The 18357-nt window shown below is 36.3% G+C and overlaps 1 protein-coding gene across 2 annotated transcripts in view; it reads right to left on the reverse strand.

Annotated features, from left to right (window-relative positions):
• LOC121375613 (heat shock 70 kDa protein 4-like) overlaps positions 1-17247 on the reverse strand; it is a 35738-nt gene extending 18491 nt beyond the window's left edge. Inside the window, exons 1-10 of one of the 2 annotated variants that reach the window (XM_041503156.1) lie at positions 16968-17244; positions 16274-16478; positions 14269-14391; positions 12533-12632; positions 10322-10455; positions 8666-8910; positions 8068-8144; positions 7488-7639; positions 6346-6449; positions 4788-4921 (exon numbers count right to left, since the gene is read on the reverse strand). In XM_041503156.1, coding sequence (XP_041359090.1) covers positions 4788-4921; positions 6346-6449; positions 7488-7639; positions 8068-8144; positions 8666-8910; positions 10322-10455; positions 12533-12632; positions 14269-14391; positions 16274-16478; positions 16968-17074 — 1381 coding nt within the window. In that variant the 5' untranslated portion in view covers positions 17075-17244. Of the gene's footprint in view, positions 1-4787; positions 4922-6345; positions 6450-7487; positions 7640-8067; positions 8145-8665; positions 8911-10321; positions 10456-12532; positions 12633-14268; positions 14392-16273; positions 16479-16967 lie in introns of both variants that reach the window. The other variant, XM_041503157.1, reaches the window with a different exon arrangement.
• Between the last annotated feature and the right edge of the window lie 1110 nt (positions 17248-18357).

The following is an 18357-nucleotide window of genomic DNA, read 5'->3' on the forward strand; positions in this document are numbered from 1 at the left end:
AAACCATGTTTCATCTGTTTAGGACAGTATGACTCAACAGTTAGTGAGAAATGGTGCTAAAAGCAAAAATGTAACTGCTAATATTGAAACCATTACTGCTTGTAAATTGATACCTAAACCTTGCCTTTTGACTGGGAAGGCAAGACAATCCGTTATTGACACAAAATTATAGACATTAAATTTCCAACCAGAATAATGTTAAAACATACAACCCAAAATATTTGTTGCTGTTGCACCTACATATAACAGAAGTACGAAATACACTTGCTTTATCCATATGTGAAACAGTGATCAGATCCAAGTGTCATCTTTCGACCCTTTGTCACCACAGTCAGACACGAGAAGTTCACCAACCAATCAGAGAAAACCTCAGACCAGTCGGCTACATTCCCAGTCCTCTGCACCACAAAGTGCGACCATGGCAACAACATGCATCAGAGAATGGATTAAAGCTCTCATCATTTCACTGTGAACTATAAACTGTGTGCTACCAGTACACTGCCTGACAACAAACTGGTCTGACCACATAGTTACAACTTTATAAAACATTCAACAACTGGTCAACAAGACCACTCAGCCCAACTAATTAGACTGACCCAGGGCCCATTATGGAATTTTTTTTTCTATTACCGTATATCTTCGCCTATAAGTCGATTTTTTTTCACCCAAAAATTATTTTATAACTTGGGGGGTCGACTTATAAGAGGGTAAAAAAAATTCAACAAAAAATATTACTGTTTTGGGGATTATTTTACAAGTTTTATTGTTGAAGTATGCCATGTATTTATACTCAAATATGTTAATTTGACATTTATTTTTTATAACCTATTTTTTTTGGCATTAGAACGGTTTTGGTTATGCGAAAAGGCGTACGATCTCACTCACATGCCAAGACAACAGTCCACTTAGTTAAATTAACAGTCATCACTAATAGTAAAAATGTAAACAATACTAACTACCTGTTGCCTGAGTTTATTTTGAAATCTGGTCACTGGCATTAATGGTTGTTCAAACAATGTTTTGGCGGTGATTAACTTCATGAATATTACTGAGCTTTCCCTTAAAATAGACTGATCTCTGCAGTTCACTATCTAGAGCAATAGGGACACACATCATTTGGTACAAAAACCAGTGTACTTTCCAGAGTTATCCTCCTTACATGTATTAATATGGCGGCAAAACGTGATACTTTCAGTTTTATCGTAGTGATCTGTTGTCAGTGTTTATAAATAAAGTTGTTGTCTGTGCACAAAACCATCTGTACAGTACTATACAGTAACAGTCAAACAGCTTTCACTCTCTACTAAGGAAATATTTCGTTTTGATGCTATGTAATAATGATAGTTTGATTGGAATAGTTTGATTATATTGCGATGTACAAAACATGAAAACCGAAGTTTGTAAAATAATTTTCTTTTGTTCAAATATTATTGTTCTCATGTGCTGAAAATAAGAAATATTTCGATATTTATAAGTAGTTTTTCATGGGTCGACTTATAAACGGGTCAATAAAAAAATACGTTTTCAGGGCTTGAAATTAGGGACTCGACTTATAGCCGAGATCGACTTACAGGCGAAGATATACGGTAGTCAATTTTCAGATATGTAGAGTACATCCATGAAAGCTATTCAAAAGTGGCCCATTTAAAGAAAATTTTATTATCCAAATACTAAAATGTGTAGCCACTTTGTATAAAAATTAACAACTGATTAATCTGATAATGGGCAGGGTGAGCCCTGCTGACTGTTAAGAAACCACCATAGTATTTTCATAGCCATCTGTTGAGTGACCCCATGTACTTAGAGGACACCTTCCTATGTACTGAACCTGGTGAGCCACTCACCTCTATAAGCAGCCACCTGTTTTAAAAGACCAGCTATTCTCCCAAAATCATTGAAATGGCTCAAGCAGTTACCTCTTTTATGCGATCATCCATCTATAGATATTCATCTCAATGCAAAGTGGATTCCTCCCCAAACTTTTTTTTTTTTAAACATTGGTCTATTTGCCGATAAAAGGCCTAAAATAAATTCATGCCACCCATCCTGAACATTGCTAAGTTACAACAGTAACTAGTATGACTGGTACGAAATGACTTTTCACAATGTTACGAAATGACTTTGGTACAAAATGACTTAATAAGTAGTATGGTACGAAATGGATGGTACAAAATGACCGATTTGTAATGGCAAGGCAACAGATCATCTGTTATTGGTATAAACTTATAAATATTAATGTCCGACCAGATTAACGTCAAAGAACGACCAAAAATATGTTTTGGTGATGCACATAAAAATGTATTAAATATATTTTAATAGTGATCAGATCCAAGTGTCATCTTTAGACACACCGTCACCACAGTCAGACATGAGAAGTTCACCAACCAATCAAAGAAAACCTCAGACCAGTCGGCTACATTCCCAGTCCTCTGCACCACAAAGTGCGACCATGGCAACAACAAGCATCAGAGAATGGATTAAAGCTTTCATCATTTCACTGGATACTACTGATGCATGATTATAAGAACATACATTTGAAGCTCAAAGTTCTTCTAATCTACTTAGATCTCAATGTATTAAGTATACATAAACAGTCTGCACAATGTTGGTAAATGACAGTTTCTATATTCAAATATACTATTCTTTTTTTAATTATATAATAATTATTTGCTGTTATAATAATAATTTAAAAAAAAATGAATATGATACTATTAAACAGTTAACAATAATATTAATTATTTTATCTACAATATCAAGTGTCCATTTCAAAAGCAAAAGATTATGAATCGAAACACTAAGTTATAGTATCAAACCTCCTTGGGGCACCCATATAGTTTTCCCAGTCCCAACCAGTGACCAACAACTGATATATATCAAAGACCATGTTATGTGCGGTCTTGTCAGTGGAAAAGTGCAGAGTATCAAATAATTGATTCTGCTAATGGAAAGCTGTTGCAAGTGTCCTCTGAAAACTCTTGTGTATAAAATTCAAACTGTTTGACATATGAGATAGCTAATGGTGTTGTTAATGTAACACACTTCAATGTTGATTAAGAGTCGGGGGGAGTGAAACGTAGTTCGATGGTACAGTACTTGCTTGATGCACGATCGGTTAGGGATCTATCCCCGTCGGTGGGCCTATTGGGCTATTTCTTGTTTCAGCCAGTGCACCACGACTGGTATATCAAAGGCCGTGATATGTGCTATCCGTCTGTGGGATGGTGCATATAAAAGATCCCTTGCTGCTAATCGAAAAGAGTAGCCCATGAAGTGGCAACAGAGGGTTTCCTCTCCATATCTGTGTGGTCCTTAACCATATATCCGAAAATAAAATGTGTTGAGTGCGTCATTAAATTTAAATAAAACATTTCCTTCCTTGATTAAGAGTCGGAAATTTCACCTATGGCCACAAAGAGCAAAATATTTCCACAAAACTATTAGCTATAAATGATATATCAGGATTCTTTTTCCTTTAAAAGTCTATAAATAAATAGCTGCTATCAGCAGTATAGACTAAAAGAATGTTGTGGTTTTTCATTAGAATATTTTTATCAGTGATCAGATCCAAGTGTCATCTTTAGACACACCGTCACTACAGTCAGACACGAAAAGTTCACCAACCAATCAGAGAAAACCTCAGACCAGTCGGCTACATTCCCAGTCCTCTGCACCACAAAGTGCGACCATGGCAACAACATGCATCAGAGAATGGATTAAAGCTTTCATCATTTCACAGACAGTATTAACCTTCAATTGACCCTCTGTCTTATAGTTTCACATTATATAAGAAACCACAATCAAGTCCCAAGTTAAATCCTTTTGTTTGTCGTATGTAAAAACAATATTGGTTATGCTACACCCATCATTATTTAAGTAAAGATTACAAACGAAAGGCTCAACTATGACACACAACAGATGGAAATGAGATATATATATATATATTCTTCAAAACAAGTAGGGGAACTCTAATAAGAATTAACAATTGCCAAAACTGTAAGGTATATTAGCTGTGGGGAATGGTTATATGATAATAGTGAATTAATTGGGCAAACATTACAACCGGTAGTTCAGTATAACAGTTTTATGACCACCAAAGATCTTGAAGGATGATTAGGGTCAGAAGTGAAATTTGAAAGTTGACGGGTTTTTTTTTAATCAGTAAATTGCAAATTCAAACAATAAAAATAACTAAAAACAAAACAATAACAACTGTATGAGCAACGGAATGAAAAAGATTGACAGAAATAATGTTCCACAGTGATTAATCGACCTTCCTGGAAATTGTCAATATCTAGAATGACACCCCACGCACAGGTACGGGCAACTGTGTGATGCATGTGCAAACTATGGAATGTGTTTCGGTGTGTTGATAAACAGACCTGAAATGTTCTTTACTAGGATGTCTGTGGTCAAAACGTATGTTCGGTCTAATAGTTGATATTAACATTAATATTTCATGTTCTGCTACTTTGTTTGAAAAATATATATATATATATAATTAAAAATACTGTATCAGTGTTTCTGCCAGAAAGAAATGTTTGGATATGGCGCTATGGAATCGAATGCAATCAGTTAACAGGGGGCTGTGGAGGGCCTCCCCCAGAAAGAAAATGGGTTAAGTTTAGGGTTAGGGTTAAGAAAATCATACAGTAATGATAGAGTAATTAATTTTGTCAAAACGTTCAACTTAAAAAAAACAAATCTACAAAAATATTTGGTTACGGTGCCATACCCATTTTACCCTCTTGTCAGAAACCCTGACAATGAATGACAGTACTGCAACTTACCTATTTTTGTGGTTGGATAAGGTATTTCATTCGGATATGTGTACTGAGCAGTCAGATGAAATGGTTCTTTTCGATAAAATGTCAACATTTTGGAAAAAGGTGCAGGATGAAACCTAGGAAACACTTCCATTGAACTGTAAAATAATAAATATTAACAATTAGACTCAACCTACTGAACACCGAATTGAAGAAATTGTACACAAAATATTCATTTTAACAGATGAACTGTGAATTAATTCTTTAAAAAAAAAGAAAAAAAAAAGAATCCAACAATACATCAGTTGGGTCCTTCAAGTAAAGTTAAAAAACCAAAAATTAACACACACAATAATGCGCAATTAAAAGAAAAATGGAGGCCTGTAAATGAGGCAGAGCACTTACTAGATGGCTTTGTGGGCCTCACATTAAACCAATGGTACAGGATGGAAAACTGCCCACATTTTGTTGCCCCAACACACCACTTATGTTATGACATACCTTTTTGTCACCCCAACTCACCAAACACACCACTGATGTTATGACATAGCTTTTTCTCGCCCCACCTGACCAAACAGACCACTGATGTTATGACATACCTTTTTGTTACCCCAAATCACCAAACACACCACTGATGTTATGACATAGCTTTTTCTCGCCCCACCTGACCAAACACACCACTAATGTTATGACATACTTTTTTCTCGCCCCACCTCACCAAACACACCACTGATGTTATGACATACCTTTTTCTTGCCCCACCTCACCAAACACACCACTTATGTTATGACATACCTTTTTCTTGCCCCACCTCACCAAACACACCACTGATGTTATGACATACCTTTTTCTCGCCCCACCTGACCAAACACACCACTAATGTTATGACATACCCTTTTCTCCCTCCAACTCACCAAACACACCAGTGATGTTATGACATACCTTTTTCTTGCCCCACCTCACCAAACACACCACTTATGTTATGACATACCTTTTTCTCCCTCCAACTCACCAAACACACCAGTGATGTTATGACATACCTTTTTCTCCCTCCAACTCACCAAACACACCAGTGATGTTATGACATACCTTTTTGTCGCCCCACCTGACCAAACACACCACTGATGTTATGACATACCTTTTTGTCGCCCCAGCTGACCAAACACACCACTTATGTTATGACATACCTTTTTCTCTCCCCACCTCACCAAACACACCACTGATGTTATGACATAGCTTTTTCTCGCCCCACCTGACCAAACACACCGCTGATGTTATGACATACTTTTCTCTCGCCCCACCTCACTAAACACACCACTGATGTTATGACATACCTTTCTCTCGCCCCACCTCACTGAACACACCCACTGATGTTATGACATACCTTTTTCTCACCCCACCAATCCAAACACATCACTGATGTTATGACATACCTTTATTCTCGCCCCACCTCACCAAACACACCACTGATGTTACGACATACCTTTATTCTCGCCCCACCTCACCAAACACACCACTGATGTTATGACATACCTTTATTCTCGCCCACCTCACCAAACACACCACTGATGTTATGACATACCTGTCTTCTTCTATGGGTCCCTGCCAGGTGAGGGTGATGGAATATGGTTGACAGTCGGTAATGCTGAAATCTCTCACTCGGAATGTTGGGGACAAAATCGCACACTGAAAGAAAATACAGTAAATAATCTCTATAGATCTAGTGATTAACACAGCGATAGAAATAAGTACAAGTACATCAATAAATCTACTTGTCCACCCACCAATATTTTCAAATGTCCAAATAAGTTGTCAGTGCAAGGCTGGTTTTTCACTGCTCAAAATGAAACATCATTATAAATAGGCCTCCATGAATACTTGAGTACTCGGGCACAGGTCAAGTCTACCAAGATTCGAGTCCGTTCAGAGGACTCAAGTACCCGTGCAAGGAAGAGAAGTTACATTTTAGGGCTACGAGACATTAAGTAAATCAAAAGACTAAGTCGAATGTGTGGAATGCAGTACGACATGATTTGGCATCCATGTTCAGCGACGGAAATAAGATACAAAATGCTATTTTACTTTAGTCCTTAGTCTAAGTGTCGGGTACTCGGGTACGGGTCAAGTTTGACCCTCGAGTACTCAAGTCTGATATTTTGGACTCTAATTATAATTATAATTATAAATGTTTACTTGTCTACTGGACAACCACTGAGGTTCATTTTGCTTGTCCAGGGAGTGCTTATTTTGGACACTAAACATATATGGTTATTTAAACATTTGGAAAAGACAAGACAAAACTCGCCTTTGCCATTATTACCGATGGAAATAATTACAGTAGCTAATGCATTGACTCTTTACCACTAGAGCACATTGCTTTATTAATTATCGGCTATTGGATGTCAAACAATTATTAATTGGGACATATAATCTAACAGGAAACCCGCTACATTTTTCAATTAGTAGCAAGGGATCTTTTATATGCACCATCCCACAGACAGGATAACACATACCACAGGCTTTGATATATTAGTCTTGGTGTAATATAATTAATGCAACAGGTCAGTGACTCTCAAACTGATACAAGCAATCTCAAATAATTTGCTAAAATAGACAGACAGACAAGACAGTTTATTCAGTAAAAGGCCTCTGGTCCAAAATACAATCAATTTACACAATTTAATTATAGTTTGAATAACAAATTAAAATAAATAATTTTCAAACCTGAAGAGCACAGCCCCGAGCAGTAGCTTCGTCTGAATTCAGCGTGGTACTGGGTTCCAACCCAAATACATCCTTCACCAACCGCTTGAAAGCGGGAATGCGACAAGAACCTCCAACTACTTCCACTGAATGAATCTCACCAGATTTTAAATCTGCAATGAAAAATCAATCAAAGCAAATGGTAACTAAAATTTCCACCCAATATTTCCACTCTTGACAACTCAAGTTGTGCATACAATGTTTAACCTTTTGACTACTGGATTGATTTTTGATAAAAAAAAGAAAAGAAGGGGTACTAGTTCATAACTTTTGCTCATCTATTTCCACCTAAAATGTTTATACATACATACAATATGTGCAAGGGTAAGAATTATTTTCATATATTTTTTCTAATTTGATGATACTTTGGGGAAGTTAATGAGGTTTAAAATAACGCAACAAAAAAACATTTTGATAAACAGAGCTTACTTATAAACACTTGTGGCCATTATTACCAATCAATGTTTTGCTGACCATTTATAGAATTTGTTAAGTGGCAAAATAAATTCCATATAAAATAAATATTTTCATCAATACTCACTGGTACTTTTTAAAATTTCTTTAAGTGCATATTCAATTCTTGTAAGCAGATCTTCTGATAGTTGTTCAAATTCAGCTCTGAGAAAAAGCAAGGTAAAATTTTTATTTAAAGCCCACAATCCACAAATGTCTTTCTAAAAGTTTTAATTTGAAAATTCAATGTATATTGCCAAAGATTTATAACTGAGATATTGAATTATGTTTTCAAACAGATTATTCTTTATTTCACAAATGTGCGGGATCTAGCTCAGTCGGTAGAGCAATCATCTAAAGGGCTTGTGCCTTAGGATCAAACCACCTGAGTGGACCCATCCTAACAAGTGCCCCATGACTGGCCATGGTATGTACTATCCTGTCTGTTGGGAAAGTACATAGACAAAAGATACCTTGCTGGTGTTTAGGTTTCCCCAAAGACTTCATGTTACAAATGACCATGTCTGACACCCAATGGTCAATGTGCTCTAGTCATGCCGGTGAACAAAGCAAACTGTTCTTTGACCGACAACTCTCCAATTAATAACTCGACTCCATTTTCTTTTGACATCAAGGTCTGTTTAAAACTTCTTCTTTCTTTTTTTTAATTATAAAAATGCATTTACCTTGACATTTTTGTGGATACATCCTTGTCATCCATGAAACATTCTATGCCCAGAGGAATGGGCTCTGTGTTGGCACTCATCTGTTTCTTCATCTTCTCAACCTGGGTCATCAGGCGGATGTATGCCTTCGGCTGGCTCTTGGGGTCAATGTTGTACTTCTCTTTAAAATCTTTACAACATTGGTCCAGAATAATTCTGTCGAAGTCTCTACCTCCGAGATAGGGATCCGAGTTCGTGGCAAGTACCTGCAGTCAATCACAACAATAATGATGTTTTAACACTAATAGTTACACTGGTTAAGTAATGCATTGTTATAAAGAAAGAAATGTTTTATTTAACTACGCACTCAACACATTTTATTTACAGTTATATGGCATCAGACATATGGTTAAGGACCACACAAATTTTAAGAGGAACCCGCTGTCGCCACTACGTGGGCCACTCTTTCTGATTAGCAGCAAGGGATCTTTTATTTGCGCTTCCCACAGGCACGATAGCACAAACCATGGCCTTTGTTGAACCAGTTATGGATCACGGGTCGGTGCAAGTGGTTTACACCTACCCATTGAGCCTTGCGGAGCACTCACTCAGGGTTTGGAGTCGGTATCTGGATTAAAAATCTCATGCCTCGACTGGGATCCGAACCCAGTACCTACCAGACTGTAGACCGATGGCCTAACCACGCCACCGAGGCCAGTGCATTGTTATAAATCTCCATTGCTATTTTTACGATACAAATAATTAGATCAGATAATTTAGTTTAACATTATATGAAAAATCTATAAAATTGCACTTACACAAAAAGAAAGAAATGTTTTATTTAACGATGCACTCAGCACATTTTATTTATGGTTATATGGCGTCAGACATATGGTTAAGGACTGCACAGATATTGAGAGAGGAAACCCGCTGTTGCCACTTCATGGGCTACTCTTTCCGATTAGGAGCAAGGTATCTTTTATATGCACCATTTCACAGACAGGATAGCACATACCACGGCCGTTGATATACCAGTCGTGGTGCACTGGCTGCGACGAGAAATAGCCCAATGGGCCCACAGACGGGGATCGATCCCAGACTGACTGCGCATCGAGCGAGCGCTGTACCACTGAGCTACGTCGCGCCCAACACTAATAGTTACACTGGTTAAGTAATGCATTGTTAAAAATCTCCATTGCTATTTTTACCGATAGAAATAATTAGATCAGATAATTTGGTTTCAAATTATGTAAAAAGATCTATAAAATTGCACTTACTTAAATGCAATTAGGGTTAATTGTTTGGTATTTATCCCCATTATTCCCAATCACTGTTTTGCAGATTACAATTTTTTTTTTAAAACAAAAAAAAGATTCATATCCCAATATTTCATGAATTTTTTTGGTAAAACAATCAAATTTTTAATGAAATTAACTGTCACAATCAGCTATTGATTCCTCAAAATCACTGCAACGTTCTGCCATTGTTGTCTATCAAACATTATTGAAGAAAACCACCTTTTCAACAAAAAATCCCATATATTTTCCATTGAAAACAAAAAAATAAAGCCACCAGTCTTAATTAATCTATTCCCTGTTGTTTTGTTGTTATTTCAGGTCTGAGTAAATACGAATTAGGGAATGCAAATTAAAAAAAAAAAGAGTACATATATCAAACCTTCAGTTTTCCTTTGTGGAAAGCGACAGCTGCAACTTGCAGTGAAGAATAGCCGAGATCAATAATAATGACATTCCGCGGTTTTTCATTTTCTGCTGGCAAATCCTGCTTGTAAATACCATAGGCAAGAGCAGCTGAAACAAAAATATGAATAAATTAGAACATACTGCTAAACCATTTAAAAGTCTTTCATGTTTTAGACACCAATCCACTGGATATGTAATAATTTTTTTACAAAGCAGGCAAATCTCACCAACTATATAACTTCTATGTCGACTACATTTCACAGATTATATTACAGATTAATTCAACTGATTAGGAACGTGCTTGACATTTCCACCTAGTTTGAATAAGCTGCCACCTACTTTGAAATATAATGCATGTCTGATGTGATTTTCATCTTGTATTTGTATATGGACTCGGCAAGACTATTTCATATTTTTAGAGTTTTAGTTATTGCAATCTGAAGACTACCCAGAGAAAAAGTTAAAGTTTGTTTTGTTTAACAACAGAGGAAATGCACTACATGTTTCCATTAGTAGCAAGGGATCTTTTACATGCACATCCCAGTCAGGATAGCATAAACCACGGCTTTTGATATCCCCAGTTATGGTGCACTGACTGGAACAAGAACAATGGACCCACCGATGGGGATTGATCCTAGGCCGATTGCGCACCATGGCCCCGTTTTACGAAGCAATCTTAGCGCCTAAGGTAGCGACCGTAACTTTTTCCTACAATCGACAGTCCGTTTTACTAAACGACCTAAGCTTACAATCACCTTAAGTTACTATTAATATTTACAATAGGTCTGCACCTATTGTAAGCTCTAAGGTCGCGATCTTAAATTAACGTTGAGGAAGGAAAAAAGACGAATGGAACGTGTTTTTTGCGATAGAAGCATAAAGTTCGACACAATCAACAAGGAGGAACTGATATGAAGGTATCGGATACCTCGGCATGCTGTGTGTTTCGAGCGGATTTGGAATGGACGACCTCTTTCGCCATTAACATTAAGGTCGACGACAGTCACTCTTCGCACCCTTGTTTTGGCTTCGTACACAATAAATATAACATATCTTACCGTAATTTCACTTCAGATCCACATTTCGTAAATAGTACAATTTTTTTAATTCCAGGATTTTTTTTCTTCTAAAAAAACATGTGCATTAGTAATGTTCAAACAAAACAATTTCAATAGAAATTTTGCATTGGGATTTTCCCAGTGTTATTTATTGTGTATGAAAAAGGAAACGTCATACACCAAGTTTATTGTCAAATTATAAGAAGATGGATAGTGACGTCATTGAAATACTGACGTCATTTAAATTCAAAATTAGCTATATTATTACAATGCTACGCCACATTAAAATAAAAACTAGTCTACTAACCTTGACCCCTGTCAAAATAATTCCGAGAGCAGACAACGCAGTTTACTTTCGGTTTGTTTTTATTTTTCATAATTTTAAACATAATTTTAAAATGATGAAATATATAAAAAGTACATTTTGTCAAATATATTATATAAAAAAACATACCATTGGATATGTTATATTTATTGTGTATGAAGCCGAAACAAGGGTGCGAAGAATGACTGTCGTCAATCTATAAATAAAAACTACAAGTTATTTATTTTTGAGCCGACTGTTTTCTAAATTGGACACAAAAATAGTTTTAAAATTTTTTTATTTCCAAAACGCTTTTACTTTTCTTCTTACGTCAAGCAAAACTGAAATTATTTACAAACAAACATTTTTGTAGGAGGATGGGATGGATTATAATATTTTAACCTTAGTTAAGATTGCTACTGTAGTAAGTTTTGGTTTACAATTGCACTAAGGTTACTTCGTCGAACGGTTGTAAACGTTAAGGTCGGTAGCGTAACATCAACCTTAAATCACTAAGTTCGATAGTAGCTAAAATCGCTCTGTAAAACGGGGGCCCAGGCGAGTGCTTTACCACTGGGCTACGTCCCACCACTACACACACAAACGTTTGATCCAGTGCACAATATATGTAACTCATTAACATAAAATCATGTTTCACCAAAACAAATATTGAACTAAGTGACTTAACAAATTAACATCACCACCACTATATCTGGACAAATCTGACAATTGTACTAGACAATGTCCACGACCTGCTGTTTATTTCCAGATCGCATGGTGTACCGACTGAACACTCGAGTAATGTTCTCATCTTTCTACTTACTGGCTGTGGTATCATTGAGGAGTCTGAGACAGTTAAACCCGGCCATCTGACAGGCATCAAGCAGTGCACGCCGTTCGGTATCCGTGAAGAACAGCGGAACCTGAAAACAAGACGAGACGATTCCTGTACTATGCAAAGGGTCAGTCTTATTCCAGTGTTCATAGTTTATTTTTCTATGGCTCTTCCTTACTGAAATAATGTAACATTTATGCGTTTGTACATGCACTGGAAATTAATTTGCAACAGGGGGTCTGTTGCTTACGCTACAATGTAATGTACACCTAATTCAAAAATATATTGCCTGAAAAAAGGGATCACACGAGTAGTTACAGCTAAGAGTGAAGAAAGGAAATGGTTTACTTAACGACGCACTGAACACATTTTATTTATGGTTACATGGCGTCAGATATATTGTTAAAGGCCACACATACATTGAGGGAAGGAAACCCACTGTTGCCACTTCATGGGCTACTCTTTTCGATTAGCAGCAAGGGATCTTTTATATACACCATCCCATAGACAGGATAGCACATACCACAACCTTTGATGTACCAGTCGTGGTGCACTGGCTGGAGCGAGAAATAGCCCAATGGGACCACTGATGAAGATTGATCCCAAACCGACCACGCATCAAGCAAATGCTTTACCACTGGGTTACATTCCGCCCAGCTAAGAGTGAATGCAATCAAAACCCTCTACCTACAGTGTCAGAAGTTGGCCATGTTCAGTGTTTGAAATAAGCACTTGTTCCTTTGTCCTGACAAGTGAAAATCTGCTCAAACAAAAAAAAACATACCTTGGTGGTTGTCCAGTGGACAAGTAAAACTACTCAATGAAGTTTCATTTTGAGCAAAAAAACACTGTCCTTGTACTTTATAAAACAGCCTATTTATTTGGACAAGTGAAAATATTGATGGATAAGTAAATTTCTTCTAGATGTATTTGTCCGGTGGACTGGTGAAAAATTCTGCTTATTTCTATCACTGATGTTACTGGCAGTCAATTTAACACTAGCAACTTTAAAATCACGAGAACCACCTATCGGTTATGTGGTGAACAATTACATTCTAAAATTAAAAGTACCATATATCAGTAATGAAAGTGAAAATCAGTTTATGCTTTTAAATACATTTGAACCACCAGTGTAGCACAGAACCATAGTTCAAGTGTTTTAAGATTAGGTACTAGTAGGCCTAAGTCATTGGTTACGAGAACTATATTCACGTTACCTAAGTAAAACTCACGTTAACGGACTTCCAGTTACCTAACATTTTGAAATATTGTCCCCTGCAATCCCACATACCAACTTGATAAATTTATATGAAATAGAATTATTTAATGCTAGTAGTAAATTAAATTTCATCTATAATTCTGTGTTCCTTTATTTCTTTCCATCAATCAGGTTTAGTGATTATAAAAATATTCTGAGGTGGGGATGGAGTCAACAGTGGAGACAAAAACTATGATATTCCATGTCTTTTTAACAATAAATCTATGTTCAGATCAATTTTAATTCATTTCTTAAGCCGTATTACAGACTTCAACATGAAAATAATTGAGGGGAGTGATTAATAGCTTCCCTAACTTTGATTATATGGGGAGGAGGGGGGGTGCGCGCGCATTAATATTTAACCCTACTGACATAAACAAAATATCAAATCTTATTTCAGATGTGTCAATTTAATTTGCTTTCATGTTAAAACATTCTGTGATGATTATAATCCTTTTCCACTTACAGACACAACAACATCAATGACTTTCGTCTTCAAGGCTGCCTCAGCAGTGTGCTTCAATTTTGTGAACAGCATTGTCGTCAACTGTACGGGTGTGAAAGCCTGTTTTTCTCCCATATACATGAGCTGAATAAAAAATTTTTTTAAATAAGTCATAAAACACATCATTATACAATGTAGTTCTAAATGCTGTGCATAGACCAAACAAGTTCCTGGCAGAAGCAGTTTTGATGCCAGATTAAAATCAGCTTGACAAAGACTAACTTTATTTGAACAGGAATGTGATACCCATTTCAAAATTAATTATGTTGAAATACCTTTTTAAAAGCTTCATATCAATACTACAGTTAAATAAATATGTGTCATCATTACTGTGAAGTATGGGTTACAATTTAAATACAAAAAAGTAAATAACTGCCATTTGTCATGGAACCCGGATAAAACCGTTTCTATTTATTGCTACGTTGCAATACAACATTAAACTATTTAACTGATACTAATCAGTGTTTATACTGTAACGTAATTATATTGGGCCTATTAAACACCGGACCAAATATATATACTGTAAATCATGTAATTAATATGTCATGATATTATTGCGTCCGTACATGAGTGAACAAAAATACGTATTTTTATTAATGCGTCGGGCATAAGTCCACATCACATAAAAACCACAGTTGTGTTATTATTATATTGTTTGGGCTTCATCTTTCATGTTAAAAGAAGTCGGTAGTTGTTTTGACAGCTACTACATAATCTGAAGCTAATCGCATGGTGGGTCAACCAGGAAGCTCTAATTACTTGAAGTAGTGTAATTAGTATAACTACACCTTATTGTTAAGGGTATGCCTTGCACTTTTGTGTGGTGATTGCTTCTAATTAATCCACCAGTAGGAATAAAAGGTAAACGGGTCGCTATTAGAGGGCACAATATTTCATGCGAATGCAGACGTATTATTCTAACAAATGTTTTAGACTGATTTTATACACTTGATGCGCAGCACAGTAATAGACGTTAACAAATGCGATATATTGCAACAGTGACAACTTGCAACCAGTCTAACTTAAATGCCATGTATAGAGTCGAGCCAAATGGTTCGAAGAAATATGCACGGATTGTTGGTTGCGGTTACTAGTATATAATTTTCTACTGTTTCATTTTTAAAGGAATATATTTAGTAATAAAATTTGTTGATTATGATTATGAGTATTATAGTAAAATCCTGCAAATTTGTTTGTATTGGGAATGAGACTAAACAAAATGCGTCAAGTTATTATTGCGTCGATGTGTTCACCACATTTTTCGCAATAATTACTTGCTCGCATTAATTTCATGATTTACAGTATAACCAAATATATTACACTTACAGATCAAATCCAGTCGACTTTGTGAACAAACATTTTATGCACAAAAAGGCTGAAATCGGGACAAAACCTGAATAGTATATATTTTATTTGCATTAACTGTATGTTAACTTTCCGTCTTTATTCATTACTGTTAAGAGAAAATAGTATTCCTAACCTAGTGATTTCCCTAGAAATTAGGCAAGGCATGGTAGACCAAACACTTTTGGGGCATTTTCACCATTTTGGGAGCACTTGTTTTTCATTAAAAACACACAAAAATTAACTGAAATAAACATTAATGTAATTTATGTGCTTGCTTTAATAAATGAATGACAAAAGATATAAAACGCATATTTTATTAATTAATAATACCTTTTTTGGTGTTTAATAAAGGCAATTTTATAATTAATTACTGGGCAAGAGCTCCACCCGTTCCCCCCCATCATTTATAATAGTTTATTAATGTGTTTTTTTGTGTGTTTTTTGTCGTTTTGTAGCATGATAATATTAGTTAGGGTTAGGGTTAGGGTTAGGGATATATATACCCCATCAAAAAATCCCTCTTTAGATCGATAACTAATGGGGGGAACGGGCGGTACACTTTCCTAATTACTAAAACAAGCTAGGGAAAACACTATAACCAGCATGGAGGTACATGTACCTGAAAAACAACATTGCCATCTTTATCCTCTCCAATTTCATTGGCACGGAACTGGTTTTGTTGTTCAGTGTGTACATCAGGATCAGAATACTTCCGTCCCAAAACACGCTTGAATCCACACACTGTGTTCTTGAAATTAGTTACTGCATGGTTTTGTGCATTCACACCAACAGCTCGGTTCTTCTCACTCAAGGATACATATGACCTATAATTAAAAAAAAATATATCTTAACAGGTGCAGAAATTGAAAATATTTCATTAGTCCACCTAACCAGAACCAACTGTTTCAACTTCTAAAAACAATGTTAACTGATATAAAACAAACTTTATTAATAAAATACAAATGTCACAATACAATGAATAAAATTATTGAAGTGTAAAAACAATCAATCTAACAAAAAAAAATCCAAAAAAATCTGAGCTTCACAATAAATGTAAATATCAATAACAAAATTTTTGTTCTCTATTTATTTATTTGTTTAATCTGTAAGCTAGTTAAGACCTGGTTGACTCCCCCAACGGAAATCATCATGGAGGATGAAGATGGACGCCTCTTTTTCTTTTTTTTCTTTTCTTTTTTAATACACACAATGTTGACTACAGGTTCTTTTTTCATCGATTATGGATATATCCTTCAATTTAAACATTGTTATGCAACCATTAAAACTTGTAAACATTGCTAAACTCCACTTACGGGGTGCGTCGGTCACTATATTCGTTCGCTATTGTCTCGATACCACCTGCTCGCGCCACAGCAATGTAGCAAGACGACGTTCCGAAATCGATTCCAACTACAGACATGTTGAAACTGTTAAAACTTTGTTACGAAACGTTTACTTATCCACTAAAATACCAAAATAACAGTATAGACCCCCATACAAGTTATAGCCTTCAAACCGGCTTGAGAAGATACTTAGGAAGAAGATTCCAGAAACACGTGAATCATAACGAACCGTCGAGAATATCGTGGTTGATTCTCTATCATATTATCTACACTACCAGCTATAACAAATTGAGCCATTGGTTGACCAAATCCATATTTAATATTAGGCTAAAGAAAGAAAAAATAAATTCTATGAAAAACAAGGAACCTCCATAAGACATAAAAAAGAGAAGATAAATGCCATTTTAAAAATTAAAATACCACAAAAGTTATTAGTACAGTCATTTATGCAATTTGGTCGTGTATGCTATATATAGAACGTCCAGTTGATCCAGTATGCCAAGATTTTTCTAATTACACAGTCACTGGCATCCATATCGGCTCCCGGGAACCCGTATCTAAAAAATACTAGCGTAGGTGGTTGCAACAGGTTTTTCTTCCTTTACAGACCTTGAATATTGTAAACAAGTTCACGTTAGTAGGGGCGTAGGATGGGGGGGGGGGGGGGGAGGTTCGGACGACCCCCCACCCGTCCCCCCGCTGAAGCAAATGGTCCGCTTTCAAACTAAAACATACAGGTTTATACATATGGAGTTTTTGGTGGTGCAAAAACAAAATAGAAAAAGGTCCACTTGGTTCATATTCGACCCCCCCCTCCCCCTCCCCCCGGTCCAGATCACGCTACGCCCCTGGTCAGCTCCTAATTGTCCAGTAATTTGGGGAAATGGGCTTTAAAACTAAAGGCACGTTCGTGATCCAAATAGGCTACTATTACCAACTTTCACTTTCTCCTCTGCACATGGGTGTTGGGGGGTGTCTTTTTCTTTCTTTTTTTCTTTTTGTCGTTGTGGGGTGTTTTGGGGTTTTTTTTCTTTCTTTTTGTTTTTGGCGCGCATAGGTAATTTTTAAGGGTATTTTGTGCTTTCAACCGGTTTCGAACCTTTTCTGGCCGTCTAGCTCTGATTTCGTCTTTCATAATCAGAGGTCGACCTATCGATCATAGCCTATCATAGTCATATATAACTAGCAACATACTGCCCGGGCCCACCTAGCTGTTGTGTACGTGTCCTACCTACCTGATTTCTTCGTCCTCAACACTAATGACTAATGAAGTTGGCCTTCCCCACGGCACTAAGACAGAATTAGCATCAGGCGAGCGAGGCTTATGGAGGGGGGATATACTGAACTGGGTGGGGTTCGA

This window comes from Gigantopelta aegis, chromosome 6, assembly GCF_016097555.1.
Source record: "Gigantopelta aegis isolate Gae_Host chromosome 6, Gae_host_genome, whole genome shotgun sequence".
NCBI classification, from domain to species: Eukaryota; Metazoa; Mollusca; class Gastropoda; order Neomphalida; family Peltospiridae; genus Gigantopelta; species Gigantopelta aegis.